General features: G+C 55.0%; 1 protein-coding gene across 1 annotated transcript in view; it reads left to right on the forward strand.

The window, feature by feature from the left end:
- The window catches only part of CACNA1I (calcium voltage-gated channel subunit alpha1 I), a 105760-nt gene that overhangs the window by 47706 nt on the left and 37247 nt on the right, over positions 1–20807 (forward strand). Inside the window, exons 5-9 of the mRNA XM_077168888.1 lie at positions 724–883; positions 8616–8931; positions 10511–10603; positions 12472–12784; positions 14841–15250. Of these exons, the coding sequence (XP_077025003.1) occupies positions 724–883; positions 8616–8931; positions 10511–10603; positions 12472–12784; positions 14841–15250 (1292 nt within the window). The remainder of the gene's footprint in view (positions 1–723; positions 884–8615; positions 8932–10510; positions 10604–12471; positions 12785–14840; positions 15251–20807) is intronic.

Genomic DNA, 20807 nt, shown 5'->3' on the forward strand with positions numbered 1-20807 from the left:
TGTCTTCTTGGACCCCAGAGCTGATGAGACTTGTCCTCCAGAATGGAAAGGGACTCACCACAGGCCCCAAAGGTCACAACCAGCAGGGTCAGGATTTGAACCCAGGTCTCTAAATCCGGGAGCTGCATTTTCCCCACAGGTTTTCTCTCCCTACCTACCTGTTTTTCAGGACATCCAGCTCCTCTGGGATGTGACTAATATCCACGTTTCACTCCCATTCCTGTCCTTGTCTTCCTCCCTGGGGACTCCTGTCTCCTCATCTATTCCCCCATTTTTTCCTTAAGACTGTGGCTTGGATGGCTCATCATAGCTGTTTCTTAAGAAGGGAAAAGGCCCCTTCTCCTGGAATCAAGCCAGGTCTGAGTCCCTGGGCTTGCCCTCAGGGTAAAATTGGGTAATATTACCAGCCTCCCAGGGTTGTCGTGAGGAATGAAGGAGATGATATTTGTGCAAGTGCCCAGAAGAGTGCTTGGCACATAAAAGTTGCTTCATGAATACCCGCTTGTTCATTTATCATCTTGCGTAAGTGGGGTGGGGCCCAGAGCCATTTCTGTGGGGAGGCTGCCGAGCAGTAAGGGAACATCAAGGAGCCCCTGCCTGTGTGACCCCCACCTCTCCTTTCCACTGCCCCCTTTCTCTTACTTTAACCATGCTCTCCCTCTCTCTCCTCTCTGGGACCGCTGCTCCCTGGGTGACAGTCTCTCCACCCTTGCCCCGTCCCAGGTATGCGGATCCTGGTGAACCTGCTCCTGGACACGCTGCCCATGCTGGGGAATGTCCTTCTGCTCTGCTTCTTCGTCTTCTTCATCTTTGGCATCATTGGTGTGCAGCTCTGGGCAGGCCTGCTGCGCAACCGCTGCTTCCTCGAGGAGAATTTCACCATGTGAGTGCAGCCCCTGCTACCCAAAGGGCCCTCCCAGCCAGCATACCTGGGGCAGCAGAGTTACAGCCCTCTGTAACTTAGGGTTCTTAGGGCTCTCCATTGAACACCTGGTCCTCACTCTTGTTCCTAATGGTCCAGAGAGGTCAAGGTATGGACCCAGGTGAGTTGGTCTTCAATGACTGAACCCTACAATGAGTGTAAAAGGCTCCTGAGCTCTCAAAATTGCGATCAAAAAGTCCCAGCCTGAAATAGGCCATGATATGCCTATTTAGCTCCTCATGACTCTTACTTAATACACATTTTAACTTCCTTGGTAATCGGGAATTGAGGCGATCAGCATACTTGAAGGAGGTTGGGTGGGAGGGTAAGGGAAGTTAAGACACAGGCAGAAGGGATAGCCCAGAGAGAGAGAAGGCAGAAAACCTCAAAAGCTGACACAGAACTTGGCTCTAATTCAGCACACACATTCCAGTTGATGACTCTGAGTCATCAAGGAAAGGTCAATTCATATTCGGCCCATGGTGTTCAAAAGCAGGAGGGTAGGACGCTCTTACCGAGTCCATTGCCCAAAGCTGTTTAAACTTTGGTTCTTTAGAGGAGTGGGGTTTAGGAGGCTAAAAAAAATTGACATCTATAGAGTCTTTTCTTCCTTGGAGGTGAGGGATAAATAGGGCATACATGTCTTGTGCAGCCATCACCACCGTCCATTACCAATCTTTTTCCTCACCTCAAACAGAAACTCTGCCTGTTACGCATTAACTCTCCTCTCCCCATATGCCCTTACTCTGAAAGCACATTAATGCACTCCTAATGCAAAAAACATTGTTGTTCATTCCCTCACTTGTCAAACTGAGGGGCTCCTCTGCCAATTATACACAGGGTGCTGCTGATGCTGCAGCAGAAGACAGAGCCCCTGGGCCCCTCTGGAGAGCACCCCCCAGGCTGAGAGCTGGTTACAAATGCCTCTGCTCAGTACCTGTTAGGGACCCTGACAGCTCCTTAAAGATGCCTTGGGGTGCCACACAGGGCTGGGCTGGGCTTTCTCCTTTGCAGTCTGGTTGGGGTGAGACCAGTTCACCTGCCCATTGTGTGTGGGGAGTGGAGGGACACCTGGGGTGACCTGAGAAGGGGTTGTGGTTAAGCCCTATGTGTGTGTTGGGTGGGGGTGGGGGGACGGTCTACACTTGCACGATTACCTAGAAGAGTCAGGTCCTGGGGCAGCTTCTCCTGGCCCGGCCTTCAGGGATGGAGATGTGCACCCATGAGCTCTCTGCTTCGGGTGGGGAGTGGGGGAACCAAGAGGCAGCCTGTGTCCCACACGGATCTTTCCCTCGATGGTTCCATGGCTTACTCTTTCCCCTTATCCAGGCCTCAGCCCAAGGTCACCCCCTCCTGGAGGCCGCCCCTCATCAACCCTCCCTGCCCCTCAGACCCTGTATTCTGTTATCCTGCCTGGTTTCCTTCTTGACGTTTATCTGTCTGTAATTATCTTGCTTGTTAGTTTATTTACTTGGTCCTTGGGGGTCTCTAGGCCATTTTGTTTACTGTGTTTTGGGACCACTGGAATGTAAATTCTCCACGAGAGCAGGGACATCTGGTTTCCCAGATGCTCCCTAACTAATCTTTTTTTTTTTTTTAATGTTTTATTTTATCGTGAGATATAACATATATTCAAAGATAAGAAAGAAAAATCAATGATTTTCAGAATACACTTCCTCAAGTAGTTACAGAACAGATTTCAGAGTTTGTTATGGGTTACCATTCCACTATTTCAGATTTTTCCTTCTAGCTGCTCCAAAACACTGGAGGCTAGAAGAATTTTTTTTTTCTTTTTTGTGAAAAAGAACGTATGTACAAAAAAGCAATAACTTTCAAAGCACATAGTAACAACTAGTTGTAGAACAGATTTCCGAGTTTGGCATGGCTTACAGTTCCACAATTTTAGTTTTTTATTTCTAGTTGCTCTAAGATGCTGGAGACTAAATGAAATATCAATATAATGATTCAGCAATCATACTTGTTTGTTCAGCCCTACCTTCTCCCTATAACTCCACCATCACCTTTGATCTTTCTCCCACTCTTTAGGGATATTTGAGCTATGCCCATTCTTTTTCATGGTGGAAAGGGCTGTCGATAATGTGGGGTAGGGAGATGGAACTAGTGGAGAGGCTAGCCCCTCTGCATTTCAGGACTTCTCTGGTCCAGGGACCCATCTGGAGGTTGTAGTTTTCTGGAAAGTAATCTTTGAATGAATGCATTCATGTATGCCTGTGTGTTTGAATGCATGTTTGAATGAATGAATGAATGCATGCATCTACCCCCCAGAGGCAAGCTGGGAACCAGGACCATCATTCTTCCTTGTGGGCCTTGCAAGCTACATATTTCGCGTCCTGGCCCCTGCGGTCTGTTCTCTGTAGTCATGCCTCAGCCTTGTTGGACGGCTCCACCGGGGCTCAGCTGTGATAGGGGATGGGGGGAAGAAGGCCACAGAATGCCTGAGCCGGAAAGTTAAAGAGAAAAATCCTTGTTCCCCAGGAAGGAGAATACTGTGTGTAAGTAAATATAAAACTAGCAAGAGCCCCTGTGTGATTCCACCCCTCCCCTTCCCTGAGCTTTAACTTACTAACCCTGCCGAGCCCGGGGTGCTAGGGAACTGGGTGGAGGGCAAACTGGGGGCTGGGTGGGGTTTGGTAGCATGGAGGAGGGGCCTTTCTGGGGGTGTCACGCCCGCAGGTTTGAGGGGGATTTCAGGGGGTCTTAGCCCAGCCTGACACTTCGCTGTCGGGGAGCCCAGATCCCAGATGGGAAGTGGGACGTGTGGCCGGTAGGGCTCAGAATGCTCCGGGCAGAAGCCCGTAGGAGGTGCAGGATCTGCCTGGGACGTGGGGATGGGTGTGGGGTGGGCAGGAGAGGAGAGGGGTTCCAGGTGGAGGCCCTGAGCTGAGCCTCAAGGGCAAGAAAGAGGTCCAGGCCACTCCCCCCTCCTCCTGGCAGCAAAGGGGAGGAGCCTGGAACCCGCGTCTGACCTTCCACCTGGGCAGCTTTTTAGCTGAATCATCTTGTGAGCAAGTGTTTGAAACGTTTTATGCCTAAGTTTCCCTACCCCACAGAGTTGTGAGAGTAGCCCATGTTAGAACAGTGCTGGCCCCCAAAAGCACTCGATCAGTGTGAGCTGGTGACTACTATATCAGCAGCGCAGGGTGTCAGTGTACCGCCCCTTGGCCCTTGGAGTTGCATGGAGGGCCCCTTTCCTTCCTGCTATGGGGATTCCAGTGTCTTCTCAGCATCTAACACATTCATTGAGTGAGGAAAGTGAGTGAACGGCAGGGCCTGTGCATAAGGTAATCCTGGAGTGATGAGGAGTCAGACAGCTAATTCTTGGATGCTTCCCACGTGCTGGGCTCTGCTCTCAGCAGGTTGACTCAGTTGTCTTCACAGCACCCTGTGAGGGGAGTAGTTAACCTGGTTTTACATTTGCCTCAGAGAGGTACCGTCGCTTGTTCAAGGTCACACAGCAGTAAATTGTAGAGTCAGGATTTGAACCCAGACAGTTGGGCTTCAGAGTCCATGCCCTCAATGGAGGAGGGTGCATATCCGAGTGGGGGCTGGGAGGCAGCAGAGTCTGGGCTGCAGTGGGAGAAAGGAGCTGGAGGAGGGCCCTGTTGGGTGCCAGGCTGTGCTGCCTCTGGAAGCTACTGGTCGTGGGTGCCACACTAGAGTCTGCTCACCTGAGGTCAGGCCTGGCCTCAGATAAAACTCAGGCACCTTGGCCCCCTCTGTGGCTCTTGTGCTGGGCCAATGGGGAAGGGCTGGTAGAGTGCTGCCAGGAGAGGGCCGACGGGGAGGGGGCGGGTAAGGGCAGAAGGTCGGTGAGTCCATCTTCCCAAGCTGCTTTAGGTGGCACCTGCGTTCCAGTCCTGCTGAGCCTCCCCCTTCCTGCACCCAGGGACCCGGGGCTCTCCTGCCTGGGCCGATGCCCGGGGAGGGGTGGAACTTTCTCAGCCCTGTGTGACTTTAAGAACATTGCTTTTAGGTTTTCAAGAGTGATTGGCTCTAAAAACTTCTGCGTTCCTTGTGCTGGCTGCTTTAGGGGGCTTGCACAGGTGAGGGAACTGGAGGGGGCTGTTGGAGAGCCTTGAACTCCTGATGGCACAAGCAATCACATTTCCCCAGATGCTGAAACTGTATCAAAACAGGCAAAGCTGAAGATTCATTCATTCATTCATTCATTTGCGAATTCAGCAAATTCTTATCAAGTGCCACTCCATGCCAAGGCCCAGTGCTGCTTGCTGGGCACACGGGTAGCTGTCAAAGGCCCTCCGTTATAAGAGCTGGCATTCTAGGAGGGGAGACAGGGAGTGAAAGTTGATAAGTAAATTAGCAAGTGTTAGATGATACTAAGCACTGTGGAGAAAAATTAACCAAGATAAGGGGGTTGGGGAATCTGGGGTGGGGGCAGTGTAGTTGTAAATGGGGTGCTCTGGGCAGGCCCGGCTGAGAAGGTGGCATTCACTGAGTAGGACTTGAAGCAGGTGAGGAAGTATGCCTGGTCCCTGGAGGAAAAGAATGCCAGACTCAGGGAACAGCCTATGCAAAGGCCCTGAGGTGGGAGTGTGCCTGGAGTGTTGGAGGGACAGCCAGGAGGCCAGGGGGGACATGAGGTAAGGGGGTCACAGGAGTGCCTGGGTGGGTGGGGGCTCATGCTGGACCTTGTAAGCCACTGGGGGAACTCAGGGCCCCTGCCCACCAGCCTCCTTTCTACAGTGGGGCATTCTGCTCAATAGTGAGCACGTACTGAGCATTGACCCTGAGCTTTAGCAGTGATTAATGTTGGTGGGAGTGTAAATTGGTACCATCATTTTAGAGGGCAATTTTGCAATATCAGTCAATTAAAATATTACCGTACGTCAACCCTATCCGATATTAGGTACCTCTGCAGTTCAGGAGAGAAAAGATAAATTTTTCAATAAATGGTTCTTGGTCAATTAAATATCTGTATACAAAAATAAATCTGGATGCTAAATGCATACCATCTACAAAAATTACTGGAGATAGGTTGTAGACCTAACAGTTAAAGGTAAAACGAGAAAACTTCTAAAAGAAAATATTGGAGAATATTTACTTGACCTTGGGTTAGGGAAAGTTTCCTTAAATAGAACATAAAAAGCTATATATAAAAGCTTTTTTTCTACCTACAAAAGAAGAGAATGATAAATTGGACTTCATTGTGACTAACAGCTTCTGTTCCTTAAAAGATACCATTAAGAGAGTGCAAAAAGAAAACTCAGACTGGTGGAAAATATTGACAATACATAAATCCAACAAAGGACTCAGATCCAGAATATAGAGAGAACTACTACAACTTGATAAGAAAAAGAGAAACAATTCAATTTAAAAAATGGGTGAAAGATTTGAACAGATACTTCATGAGGGAATACACAAATGGCTAATAAACATGAAAAGGTGTTTATCATCATTGGCCATCAGGAAAATGCAAATAAAACCCACAATAATGTGTTTGTGCCCCTCCCCCAGAGGGGTTCAGCCTAAAAGGACTGACTACCCAACTTTGTCAAGTATCTAGAGCAGCTGAAACCCCTGTCCTTTGCTCTTGGATGTTCAGGAAACGATTTGGAAAACTATTGGGCAAAATCTGTTAAAGCTTAACATCTGTATACCTTTAACCTGTCAGTTCCACTCCTGTATTTACTCAAAAAAAGGGATGGTTTATATCCACCCAAAGACATGTACCCAAATACGGATGGATGCTTGTCTGTGTGTCCTGCTGGGAAGTGTCTGGTCTCTTCCTCCAGATGCTGCCTGGACATCTACATGCTCTTACTGACCAGACAGTTTTTAAGACGCAAATTGCTTTTCAGCATTTCTTACACATGTTTTCACACCAGCGTTTCTTATTCCATAGATGAACTGAAACGCATCTCACAGGCCCCAACTGATGGACCTTGGGGTGGCTCCTGATTGCTTGTTCTTTTGTACCAGGCTGCAGTGAGCATCTGTGCACACTGTGACCTCTGCGCACACCTGTGTTCAATGGATAGACTCACAATTGCTGGTCAAAGTGTACATTTTTTTTTTACTTTTTTATGGAGGTATCAGTTAAGTTCAATAGTAGACACAACTCTTAAGTTTACAGACTAATGAATGAAGTTTTACCTGTGTCCAGACCAGTGTAACCCCCCCACCCCCACCCCCCAAATTGGGACAGAGAGACTTTTACGGTGCCCCAGAAGACTCCTTCAGAAGGCTCCCTCCTGCCCCTTCCCTTCAGAGTAACCCCTTCTCTTGACCTCTATCACCATTTTGGTATTTATTTAACTGGAATTACAGAGTCTGTCCCCATTTATGTTTGCTGCTTTTGCTCAGAATGTCTGCAAGATTGATCCAAGTTGTGTGTGTCACTTGTTCTTTTTCTTTGCTGCGAATATTCCATTGAGTGAATACACAGCTACTTATGTGATGGGTTGCTTCTTGGTCCTTTTTTTTTTTTTTTTGGTCTCTTATTCTTTTATAGAATTTGGATTTCATATCTTATCCAGGAAGACCTTACCTACCCCAAATTAACAAAAATATCTCAAATTTTCTTGTAATACTTTTGTGTCTGTGCTTGTTGCATATATGCGCTTTATTCCCCCAGAAGTTTTCTTTAAATTTTAGAATATGTTTTACTTAACCCAATATATCCGAAATATTATTTTGATTTGCAATTAATATAAAAATTAACAATGAGATAATTTACATTCTGTTTTGAGATACCAAGTGAAGAGGTTTATTTTTGCATATGCTGTGAGGTAGGGATCTAACTTAATTAGTTTCCAAATGGATGACCATGTGGCAATTTTCCCAGTACCATTTACTGATTAGCTCCTTCTTCCTCCACGGATCTGAGAAAATGTCTTAATAATATACTAAGTGGTCCTTTATACATGGGCTTGTCTCCATGCTGTGATGTTTCACTAATCTTTTGTTCCTGTCACCATACCACACTATGGCAACAATTGTAGTTATATAGTATTTTGCTCTCTTGGAAGGCTGGCTTCCATTCACCTGTCATCTTTTTAAAAATTGTCTTGGCTATTTTCTTATTCAGATAAATACCAGAACCATCTGACCAGGCTACACAGACAAAAATCATGTTGGGACTTTGATTTGGGCTGCAGTTGATTAATAGAGTAACACCTACAGGGTGGGCAGATCAGGGATTGTCATCTGTCTTACAGATGAGGAAATTGAGATCCAGAGAGGGGACCTGAGCAGCCAGAGGTCACACAGCTAAGAAGAGGTGGGGCAGGCAAAGGACATCAGCTTCATCAGCTCGATCAGTAAAATGCAGCATTTGTTTATTAAGCCTCTCCTCTGTGCCCAGCAACAGTGTGCAAGGATAGGGGATGTGATAAAACCCCATTCTCACCCTAAAGGTGCCTCCAGGGTGGGCTTGGGTGTGTATGCCCCAGGAGCAGTCCTGCTTGAGGACCTGGGAAGGCTCCCTGAGAAGTGGACCCTGGAACTGGACCATGAAGAGCGAATAGGAACATTCGTGACCATGGGCAGAGTTGGGAAAGGGCCTCTCTGGCAGGGGTAACAGCATGTGCAAAGGTCCAGAGGTGTGAAGGGGCTGTGGGCCAGTCCTTCCACTCCATATGGCCTCTGCCATTCCTGATCCTCCTGCCACTGATGCCTCCCCTTCTCTTTACGCATCCCACCCTGGGGACAGACAAGGGGACGTGGCCCTGCCCCCCTACTACCAGCCTGAAGAGGACGATGAGATGCCCTTCATCTGCTCCCTGTCGGGGGACAATGGCATCATGGGCTGTCACGAGATTCCCCCGCTCAAGGAGCAAGGGCGCGAGTGCTGCCTGTCCAAGGATGATGTCTACGACTTCGGGGCGGGGCGCCAGGACCTGAATGCCAGTGGCCTTTGTGTCAACTGGAACCGTTACTACAACGTGTGCCGCACGGGCAGCGCCAACCCCCACAAGGGCGCCATCAACTTTGACAATATTGGTTATGCTTGGATCGTCATCTTCCAGGTAAGCCTTCTTCCAGGGCCTGGCCCAATCCTGGGGGTCTGTCCGTCCTGTCCATCTGGCGGGCAGGATGCAGGGCAACTGTTGTGTTGGCAGGGCTTAGTCTTAGGCATTTGCTCCCCACACCCGTCTCATTTAAATCTGCCCAGTGTGTGGGTGCAATTGGCATCATCACACCCATGTTGCAGACAGAGAAACTGGGGTTCAACGATAGGAAGCCAGCTACTTGGACAAGGCACATGTGCCTATCCAGTGGCAGAATCAGGATTATTAACCTGTGCTCTTTGCAGAGTCCCTTGTTGCCTGGGGCAGGTGGGCACCGGTGAGTAGGTCTATTCCCTATTGGAGGGGCTGCCCAGGGCGAGGCAGGGCCCCTGATGGGGACCAGGGTGAGAAAGGACATTCCTGATGGAGGAGGCAGCCTCCGGGAAGGCCTGGGGGCAGGACACGGTTCAGGGAGCACCCAGGAGCTCAGCTCATCTGGCGCATGGAGCAGTGTTTCTCGGCTTTTTTTTTTTTTGAGATCAAGAAAAACAGTAAGAAATACATTTTACCTTGTGACCCAGTGTACACAGACATTCATCCATAAAGCATCATTAACTTTACCGTGTGCAAAGCACTTTATTGTGCTCTCCCCTGCCTTCCTCTCCCCTCCCCTGCTCGCCTGCCCCCTTCCCTTCCCTCCCTTTCCATTCCATTCCTTTCCTTCCCATGGCCTTGTTACCGCGACTTCAGGATCCACGTTCTGCAGAGGATAGGGATGAGCATGTTTAGGGAAGCAGTGCCATAGGACCTTGGATATGTTGCTTGATCTCTCTGTGCCTCAGTTTCCCCATCTCTAAAATGGGGATAATAATAGTCCACTCCCCCAACCTTGGGGGCCCAAGGACATTTGAATCAGTTGATGTAAAAAAAAAGCCATCAGCCTGTGCCCCATGTGCAGTGAGTGCTGAATGAATATCCCATTCCTTCTAGAGCTTTCCTTAGACTGAGGCAGGAGTGGACTGGTGGTTTAGAGGCCCGGCTGGGGGGCATGAGGTCCTTCCTGAGGTGTTTGCGGGCTGCTCTGGCACGCTTTGATCTGGGGAGCTGCAGCATCCTAGAATGCAGAGCTGCCCGCTGTAGGGTGTGATCGCAGCCTAGGAGCTGACCGTGCGGACCCTCTGGGCTCAGGAAGGCAGCTGGGCTGCCCCGGGGGCACACCTCTGCTAGGGAGACTCCTGCTCTGTGCATTTGCCAGAAGCAAACACTACTGCAGCCTGCGGGGGCTCTGGGCAGTTCTGGGGAGGACCCAGGGGTTGTCTTTCCCAAGGCTGCTCACCAGTCTCCCAGGGAAGGCCTGTGGGGGGCTAGGAGTGGTGGGCTCTGGAATGAGGCAGAGTTGGGTTTAAGTCCTGGCTCTTCTCCCCGCCCGGCTGTGCCTCTTCTGTGTAATGGGGGTGAGGACATGGGCAGTAAGGATGTGCCAGGTGTCCTGGTGCCCAGTAGGGCCTCTGCCTGGGCACTCCCCTCCCTGCCTGCCTCCTCCCAGGGGCGCCACCTCCCCAGCTCTCTCTGCTCTTCTCCCCGTCCCCGGCTGCAGGTGATCACTCTGGAAGGCTGGGTGGAGATCATGTACTATGTGATGGACGCACACTCCTTCTACAACTTCATCTATTTCATCCTGCTCATCATAGTAAGTGTCAAGGAGGCTGGGGCTTTCAGGCCCAGCTGAAGGATCTGATCTGGCCTAGCTGGGGGCCCAGGAACCAAGGAAGGAGAAGGTGGGGGGTGGGGGGTGTCTTGCGAGTCCTCGGGAGCCCTTCTGAGCCATGAAAGAGAGCCAGGTGGGAGGGAGCCAGAGGGCATATTTTTACAATGCAGCGGTCCAGTGGGTGATTGAAGGGGCTCGTCAGGGGCGGCTGCTGAAAGCATCCATCACTTTTGGTTGCCTTCATTTCTCATTTCCGGGCGTTTAAGTCCACCCCGTTGTTCTTGCTGGGTTTCTCTGCCTCTCCCAGAGCGCATTCTTCCTGTGAGCTGAGTGGGGGTGGGGCCCTTCCCCGCCAGCCCCTCTTATCCACCCCCCCACCCCCCACACCATTTCCCAGCGTGAAGCTATTCCACCTTGTCATGCCTGAGTGCAGCTTCAGCCACAGCATGAGTCCCCAGATGTCAAGGTGATTCATGCCCTGGAGTCGCTGCTGACTCCCTGCGCTGCAGAGCTGGGCGGTCTGGCTTCCTGGTGGGGGGAGAGGGCAGGCACCGCCCTTCAGGCCCATGCCCCACGCTGGGCCAGGTGGCCTGGGACACTGGCTGGCTGTAGGCTTAGCTCCAGTGTTTCCCTGGGGAGGTAGGACCTTGGACCCATTAGGGCTCCAGAGGAAAGGAAAGGGGCTTTTTGTTCATTCATCTACCCGTTTATTCATTCATCAGCACCCTGGGGAGACCCCACTCTGTAACGGGCCCTGAAGTGATGGCTGGGAACAGAGCAGTGCTGGGGCCGGCCCCTGCCCTCAAGGGGCTCACAGTCTCCTGGGCTGAGCCGACAGCAGCCATACCGCACCTTAGGTCCCACGACAGAGGGAAGCCCGAGAAGCCCAGGGAGCCCAGAGAAGGCTCCTAATCCAGCCTAGAGGAGGGACAGGGAAGTGGGAGGCTTCCTGGAGGAGCTGATGTCAGAAAAGAGTCTCAAAGGACTAGCGGGGTCAGTAAATGTCTAGGGATGGGGCCTGTGTCTGGCAGTCAGGGCAGGGAGCTCTGCCTGTGGTGGCCCCTGGCACCGCGGGGAGGAGGGTCCATCCGCTGGAGCCTGGCCATGGGGATGACACCAGGCGGCTGGATCCTCACTACTAACTGGGACAGCCTCTCCCTACCATCCCGTCCAGGTGGAGGTGAAGCCACACAAACCAACCTTTTCTGAGGGAAGTGTCCTTTTTCTTGTCCAGAAGCCTGAGGTCAAGGCCAGAGAGGGAGGGCAGGGCCCACCTAGGCCTGGGCAGCCCGGGGTGGGGGGGGGGTTGTGGCCTTTCTCCTGGCTCTGGCGCTGAAGTCCCAGGCAGGTGGCAGCTGTGGCCAGGCGGGTGTGTGTGAGGGGAGCCGGGTGTGTGTGAGGGGAGCCAGGCTTGGAAGCAGCCTCAGCTGGGCCTGGGGCCCTCGGAGCTGCCTGGGCCCCCGCCGGCCCAGGGCCTCGCCTTCTCCCGGAGCAAGGCCTCAGCGATCTTTTCCTGTCCCTATCTGTCTCTCTGGGCCCCTCTGTGCTCACCTGCTCTGCTGCCTGTCTCTCCCCACCTCTGTGTGCCCCCCGTTGCTGTGTGCCCTCCACTCCCTCGTTTCTGTCCCATCTGAGCCCGTCTCACTCTCTCTCGGTGTCTCTCCCTGTCACTGTCTCTCTGCCTCCCTGCTCCATCCTTTCGTGTCCCTGGATCTGCCCCTGCCCCTCCTCCTGTCTTCATCTCTGCCTGTTTCTGTCTCCCTCTGTCCCCCCCCCCCCCCGGCCTCTGCCCCTCCCCCCCACTGCCCCTCCCCCACCCCGGTCCCTGTCCTCTCCTCCGTTGGTCACAGGTGGGCTCCTTCTTCATGATCAACCTGTGCCTCGTTGTCATAGCGACCCAGTTCTCGGAGACCAAGCAGCGGGAGCACCGGCTGATGCTGGAGCAGCGGCAGCGCTACCTGTCGTCCAGCACGGTGGCCAGCTACGCCGAGCCCGGCGACTGCTATGAGGAGATCTTCCAGTACGTCTGCCACATCCTGCGCAAGGCCAAGCGCCGCGCCCTGGGCCTCTACCAGGCCTTGCAGAGCCGGCGCCAGGCCCTGGCCCCAGGGGCGCCCGCTTCAGCCCAGCCCGGGCCCCACACCAAGGAGCCGCGGCCCCCCAGTAAGTGGCTCTGCCTGCCCCCACCCCAGGTGGGCGTCCGGTGCCTTAGCCTGGACGGCCCTGCTTGCAAACCTTGCATGGCCCCAGCCCTGAAGAGAAGCCCAGGGGTTCAGAACGCCCTGCCTTCATTGCTCACGTGTTTCCTTCACAGCCCCCCCATTTGCTCCAGTCCACGCTCCTTCCCTTCCCTTCCCTGTTCCTGAAGGTGCACCTGGCTCTGGGCAGGTGGGGGGGGGCAGACCCAGCCCTCGCCCTGGAGAAGCTCCACCCCCAGGTCCACACTTCAAAGAATCGAACAATTACCTGTCCTCAGTCTTACAAAACTCCCAAAGTCTCTGCCCATGGCCTGAGGCCCTCCATACCCTTGGCTCCCTAGGCTGCCTGGTGGGGACGGGCCCCCTTTAATAAAAGGGCCTGATGGCCTACCCCACCGAGGGGAGGCACGGGGTGGGGGGTGAGGGACACGAAGCCCCTGGGGATTAGGGTCCGCCCCTGCCTTAGGGCCACTTCTAGGCTCTGAGAGCGCTCTGGACACCGAAAGAGCTTTCCCATTCATTTTTCTTGTTTGTTTCATCAAAAAAAAAAAAAAAAAAAGGTTTTGAGAAGGAAGCGAAGTGATATTGTCCCCAGTTTTTAGATCAGAAAACTAAGGTCTAGAGAGATGAGGGAAGTCACCTCGGACTGCCCAGTGTGTCAGTGACAACAATGCAGGGTCCCAGAGTGTAGGCTCCACAGAGCTGGGTTCAGCGCACCCCCAGGTGGAAAGGATCCCTGCCTTGGGAGGAGGCCAGCCTGGGGCTGGAGTGTGGGCCTGACCCCCCACCCCCTGTGCTCCTTCCGGGCAGGCCCCGGGCACATGGCCCGCCCGATCACCCCGTGGCTGGCACAGCCATGACCCATCTGCGGCTCAGTTTCCTCACGGGCCCAGTAGCCCGTGGGCAGCGCACAGGGCAAGTTAGCTGCCCCAGGTTGGCTCTGGACAGCCCTCGCCTCTGGGAATCCAGGTGTTTTGGGGAGGCAGCAGGAAAATCCATCCTTGGAGCTGCTGCCCACGTCTCCTCAGGCGCCAGCCGTCCAGGCGTGGTCCCGGAGGAGGCTCCAGGTGGCCCGTGGGCTGGCCCAGCGCGGGGACAGGGAGTGAGGGTCCGGCCAAGGCTGGCACCCCGTGTTCCTGGATGGCGTGGGGAGGGGTGCTCAAGGGGCTGCCACCACCACCCCCCTTCCCCCCAGGAACTCATGGAGGGAAGTCCCAGGGCACGTTCTAGAGCGAGGTCTTGCCCCTCACCCCTGGGCCTCCTCGCTTCCCCGGGAGACCAGTGTCAGGGGGCGTGGCGCCATGCAGAGTTGGGGCGTGGGGCTCAGGAGTGGGGAAAGCTTTGGTCAGTCCTCAAGGAACTGAGGTGAGACCAGACTCCTGGGCTCCCGAGGGGAGTGAATGAGTCAGAGAGCTAGGGGTTGGGAAATATTTGAACAAAAGTGTGGAAATGAAGGAAAGGCGGTACGTGATTTCCCCCCCCACTCTTTAATGTCATTTTTTTCTGCTTACACATGCAAGAAATGTGTATGCTCTAGAAAAATACAGAAAAATTTAAGGAAGACGTAAAACCAGCTGCAATCGCACCAGCCAGAGAGAACCCTCCCTGGAACCTCTTTGAAACGGTTCACAGGCTTCTCAAAATGTCAGTGAAGAGAATGAATGTGCCCCGTGGCCTCGTCCCCCTGACCACCACCCCCGCCACAAATAGGAAAGTCCCAGAACTAATGGGACCCTCCCTCACAGAAGTCCTCATAGTGGGCTCCCTGTCCCCCCACCCCCCAGTTACTCAGGGGCAAACCAAAGCCCAGAGACGGAAGCTGTTTACCCAGTAAACACCGGCCTCCAGGCGGACCCCGTGGGCCCTGGGGGAGCCTGAGGCGCGCACTGTGCGGGGTCCCGGGGTAGGGTTGGCCTAGCATGGGTGGGTGCACAGACTGCCTCCCCCGCAGCCCTACAGTGTGGCTGAGGCGGGGACCCTGGTATGGTGGGCCCTGACCCTGCCCTCCGCTTGTTTTGCAGAACTGTGCCCGCGACACAACCCCCTGGACGTGCCACCCCACACGCTGGTGCAGCCCATCTCTACCATGCTGGCCTCCGAGCCTGCCGGCTGCCCCCGCTGCCAGCTCGAGGCGGGCCTGGGCAGCAGTGACTCAGGCCAGGAGGGCTCGGGCTCCGGCGGCTCGCGAGGTGTTGAGGACGAGGCCGATGGGGACGGGCCCCGCAGCAGCGAGGAGGATGGGGCTTCGTCGGGGCTGGGGAAGGAGGATGAAGAGGAGCGTGCAGACGGGGCGGCACGGCTGTGCGGGGACGTGTGGCGGGAGACACGGGCCAAGCTGCGGGGTATTGTGGACAGCAAGTACTTCAACCGGGGCATCATGATGGCCATCCTGGTGAACACCGTCAGCATGGGCATCGAGCACCACGAGCAGGCCAGTGGGGCGGTGGGGCCGCCGGGCACCTCCTGGTTCTCCCACCCCCTGACCGGGGCTGGGGCTGCTTCGCAGGAGGGAGGCGCTCAGGGGGTCTGCTGAACAAATGAATGAACGAGTGAACGTGTACGGCTGTGGTAGGGCTGGACTAGCTGCGGGGGCGTGAGGGGCAGCCTGTCCTTCCTTCCCCAGCTGGGACAGCGAGGCACCCACACCCCATCCCACTGCCAGTCCCTGCCAAATCTCACTTCCATCCCTCACCTCTCATCAGTCCTCCCCAAACAGCTAGGGGGGTCTCCCCAGGGGGCTAGTCATGTTGGGCTGCCCCCTGTCCCCAAACTTCCATATCTCCCTGCTGTCCTTATGACAAATCCCAGACCTTTCTGCCTGAACCTGAGGTTCAAGGAAGGCTCCTTGTGCTCTGCTGGTGACATGCCTCACCAGATGAGGCGACATGTCCCTTTTGCCCTGCACCCCACCCCACCTTTTGCACACGCCCTTCCTAACGACCCCATCCACCCACAGCCCCTGGCACCGAGGGTGGCGTTGAGGCTGCCCTCTAGGGGCTCTGCCCTTTTTCCTTCTGTGACTGACACTTGTAGCATCTTTTGCCCTCAATTTTGGGTGCATGGGGTGCAGGGTTGTTTTGACTGAGTTCAGGGTATACCCCAAACTTCCTGGGCCATTAGCCATGCTGCTGGGGGGCCAGAGGTGGGCAGATGGTCCATGGGGGGCATGGGGACGGGGTGTTCCGAGGGGAGGACATAGCGTGGAGGGACTGTAGGGGGTTAGCCCAGATATCTCCAGGCCATAGGGCACACCAAGAGGATAGCCTGGGTGGCCAGTATAGCCTTGGCTTCCTTTGGAAAAGCACCATTTCGACTCCTACTGTCTACCAGGTGACTCTAGGTGGGTTCCTTCCCTTAACCTGCACCCAAGCCCTATGAGGTCATGCCCATTTTGCAGCTGGCAACCCCGAATCCCCTTCCTAAGGAGAAGTCACTGGTAAGTCCTGCAGCCACTCAGCGGTCAGATTTGAACCCGCATCTTTCTGTGGCAAGACTCACCCCATGGCGGGGTTTCGGGTCCTGCCCTGCATCGGCTTGCTCACCGGGTGGTAGGCCTCGCTCTCATTTCCCCCTTCATTAGCTCACCAGGTGCAGGCTCCATTCAATTTACTGAAATGCAGCCCCTGGGGCTTCCACATCGCTCTGTTCAGAGTTGCTGGTTTGCCAGCCATTCCAGCTTAATTAAAATGGTCTTTGGGGAGAGCTGGCAGGGAGAAGTGAGCGCTCTCTCTGCAGGGTAAAGCTAGGGAGACAGGTGGCCCTGAGGCCCCTCGCCCCGAGTTCAGCCTCTGGCCTGGCCTGGCCTGCTGGATGTGGGGGGTTGAGGGGGGGGAGGAGGGCGTGCGGTGGAGAGAGCCCAGAGGGAACAGCTGCTGCGGGACGCTGGTGCTAGCTTCTGAGTGGGTGGCCCCAGGGGGCCTGTCACAGCACAGCTACACCACGGCCTGGGTGCTGTCCCCCCGTGACCTGTAGGACTGGGTCACGGGAGCCAAGTTTTAAGCCCTCAGGTTCTGCAAGCAGGCTGTTAAACAGCCGGTGGCTTGAAACGGGCCACCATGGGAGCCTCGACACCGTGGAAATGGTCGTACGCAACACGACGCCTGTTCGGCCAGCGTCCTACTGTCCCTGTACTCTCCCTCTGGTGAACCCCAAGCCTCTTCCCCCGGCCCAGTGAGCTTTCTCACCTCAATTCCGGAGGTCATGCTGCCCCGGGTGTGATGCAGTCACCTCCCCCCAGGCCGGGACAGGCCCTTCTCACTGGAGTGTCTCCTGCCTGACACACTTACACTGACTGCACTTACCAAGCTCCTGCTGCTCTAGCGCGGTGACCCTGTGTTCTCACACGCACCCTCGAAGCGGGTATTTTCACGCACACGCATCCACACGCGCCCACTTTGGAGGTCGGCCACAGTGCAGAGAGAGTCGCTCACCCAAGGTCTGGGCTCCGTCCCTGGTTCTGTGGTTGACCCTTGAGGGGGACCATGGGCAAGCCGCTTGGCCTCCCCCGCGGTGTCCCCATCTGCACATGGGTGCACTGGCCCTCCTGGCTGAGCGCAGAGGCCTGGAGAATGCCTGGTGCGCCAGGCAGGGTGGGGGGTGGGGGTGCCTGGCGGTTGGGAATTACTCTGGAGGCTTTTGTCTGACCCTTGCACCGCACCCCTGGATTGAATTGACCATCCACTGTCTGGAGACTCGTGAAATTAATCCCTCAAAGAAAAAGTGAGGGGGCGGGAGGATTTTTAAATCGCTCTTTTTCGAGCAGCTAGGAGCCGCAGCAGGGGCTGCTTGCCGGGCTGCTGTATTTTTACTCCACTCCCTCCGCTCCCAGACAGGCTCGTCTCGGCAAGTGGCCCGCCCCCGGGTTTATTTTGAGCAGCCCTGTCTGCTCTGCGGGAGGGGTGGCCCAGGGCCGTCAGGGGCGGGGGGCACCGGCAGAGGAAGCGGGGACCAGGAGGAGAAGCTGGGGGCCAGCCCCGGGGGGCACACGCACCCCCTCCCACAGGGCGCCGGTGGGGGAAGGAGGGGACAGGCGACCCAGTCAGCCGGGTAGGGCCTGCGCTTGACTCGTGGAGCAGCCAGATGGTGCCCAGGTTTGCACCCCCTGGAGGTTGGGGGGGCCCAGAGCACTCAGTGCCTGTGAGGCTGCGAAAAGCAGGGGGTCAGGTCAACTTGGGCCAGCCAGGGCCTCTCAGGGGAGGCCAGTCCATCCTCATTGCCTCTGGCCGTTGTCATCAGGTCCCTCACTGTGGGGGTGGGCAGGGTAGGTGGATTATCCTCACTGGGCAGAAGGGGAAACTGAGGCTCAGGGAGGGGAAGTGGTTCACTCCAGGTGACATGGTGAGAAACTGGCAGAGCTGGGCTCCCAGGTCAGGTTTTCATGGGCTAAATTGGAGATAACACGAGGCTGCCTGGAGGCAGGAGGAGGCCTGGGATGGGAGGTATTGCTCTTGGGAACAGTTTCTCTCTCTGCTTCTCTCTCTTATCACACACGTGCCCAGGCTTTGACTCTTCGTGAGCTGCCCAGCAGCCTCTGACAGTCCTGGAATGCAAGGACAGCTTGGATTGTCTTCTTTGACTCAAGTTACAAAGTTGGAGAACCAAAGCATAGGGTCAGGCTGAATGGGCAGCAGGGGAGGGGCAGGGCTGACCCCAGGCCAGTGGCCCCAGTTCCTGGGAGACTGCATTCAAGGCCCCCAAGTCAGGAACTGGTTCAAGGCAGCTTTATTCTCCCCACAGGAGCCCACATCAAGGCCTGCAGGTCAGGGATGACTCCAGGCATGGGAGGACTAGGGGGGCTCAGAGTCTGGCATTCCAGCTCTGTGGGACCCCCTGGGAACCAGGCACCAACACGGGTTACAGTCAGGGAAGGCTTCTTGGAGGCAGTAGCATTGGAGATGGATTCTGAAGGATGCCTAGTCCATCAGTGAGTCAGAAGAGGACAGGTTCAAGACCAGAACCTAGGAATTCCCTGGAAAGGCCCGGAGCCCTCAGGGAGGATGTGCATAGGGCCTGGGGCAGGCAGCTCAGGAGATCAGCAGGATTATCCGTCCTCAGAGGGTCTTGGGGTACTGCGGAGCCACAGAAGGCTTGTAAGCAGGCAGGTGACTTGGGTGTGTGAATTGGAGCCCCAAGTCAGAAAAGTGGGGCCAGCAGAGGCAGCCTGGGGCAAGGGGGATGGGGCCCCGGGAGGCCTGGGCTCACAGTCTGGCTTCACTATGGACTGACTATGGCCCTGAGCAGTCTCTTCTCTCTGAGCCTCAGGTTCCATGTCTGTGAATTGGGGATAATACCAGGTTGTTCGAGGCTTAGATGAGATAACGCATGGAACGTGCTTGGTGCTGCTGGTACACGGAGGCCGTTAACCAAAACTGGCTGCCACCGAAAGCCTGACTCTTTCTGCTCACCCACAAACCTGGGACCCGGGACCCGGGACCGAGGGCCCAGGCTTCCTCCCCCATGGGGACAGTTGGCAACTCAGGGGGCACCGGGCCTCCCACCTTGCTTTCCAGGAAGGGGAAGGATGTTGGGCTGAGGGGCTCCTGGGATCAGCTTAGAGACCCCTGCCCAGCCTGCTCCTGATCTACCCTTGCAAGAATGGCCAGAGAATGGACAACAGCTCTCTTCAGCCCAAGGCCTTGCCCCTCCCTCGCCCTCTTCTGGCCTCACTTCTGTGTTTCAGCCCTCCTCCCCTGCCCTCCTCCCCTGCCCCCCTCCCCTGCCCTCCTCCCCTGCCCTTGACCCTCTCGCCTTTGGCTTAACCTGGCTTTGCCCTCTGGCACCTCTTCCACTGGGTAGGTCTTTCCCATCTCTCTGATGTCTCTGTCTGTCTGTCTGCTCTCTCTCTGACTTTGATCCCCAAAATATCTGCCTTGGTCCGTCTGTATGTCCTTATCCATGACTCTATTTCTCTCTCTCTGTGATGCTCTCTCTCCATGCCCCCTGCCCTTGCCTCTCAGTCTCAGTGTCTGTATCCATCTGTCTTTCGAGTCTCTCTTTGTTCATCTGTCTTTGTCCATCTGTCTTTTGAGTCTCTCTTTGTCCATCTCTCTTTTGTCTGTCTGTCTTTCGAGTCTCTCTTTGTCCATCTTTCGAGTCTGTCTCTCTCTCCACACACCCTCCTCCCCCTTGGTCTCTCACTTGCTGTGTCTATATTTGTCTGTCTGTCTCTCTCTCTCCCAGAAAAATGCTCGCAGGAGTGATGGATGGTCCATTAGGAAAAGATGAGCAGGTGTGTGCGCTCAACTAGAGAAACAGCTGTGCGAGGGAGGAGGGAGGTGAGCGGGTGACCTTTCAGGGAGAGAGAGGCGCAGGCTGTGCTCATCAGTTGCGGACGTGCGTGTGTGGCTGGGAGCGGGGTGGCCTGTCACAGCTGTCAGCGTCTGCACTTCTCATCCCCGCCGACATCGTTTTGGCGGGCTGGGAAATGGAGGCTCTGAGCCGCATCTGGGCCCTGGCTCAGCCTGGAATGCTGGGGTCCAGGCCCCTCTAGGGGTCCCACTCCCCTGTCAGGACCATTTTGTAAGTCAAATGTAATTACCGCTGGAAAAGGGGCCTTCTCCTTTTATCTGGTTTGAGAGGAGCTGGCAGTTTCGTTAGATTTCCCAGGCACTAGGCCGAAAATGGGTGGTTGAGTTATTTTTTTCTCTTTTCTCTTTAACTCAAATGGAATCAAAGTCAGGCCCCTGAGGCACCCTGTTGCCCAGTCAAGGTGCTGATGGATGGGTGATGGGGTTCTCAGCTCTCCCTGCTCCCCTCTGCCTGCACACCCATCACCCCACTACCCCCTCTCAGCACTTAGGTTTCTGCTGAGCTGTCATATCCTCCAGGGAGCTGTTCCTCACTCCACTAAGACTGCTCCCCCAAACCACCCCCTGTTGTCAGCACTTACCAGCTTGGTTTGTTAACTGTGTTTGTTGGTCCTTGCCACAGAGCCTTGCACTTCTTGAGGGCAGGACTATGCCGGGACGATGCTGGATTCATTCACCACT

This window comes from Tamandua tetradactyla, chromosome 7, assembly GCF_023851605.1.
Source record: "Tamandua tetradactyla isolate mTamTet1 chromosome 7, mTamTet1.pri, whole genome shotgun sequence".
Classification (NCBI taxonomy): Eukaryota; Metazoa; Chordata; class Mammalia; order Pilosa; family Myrmecophagidae; genus Tamandua; species Tamandua tetradactyla.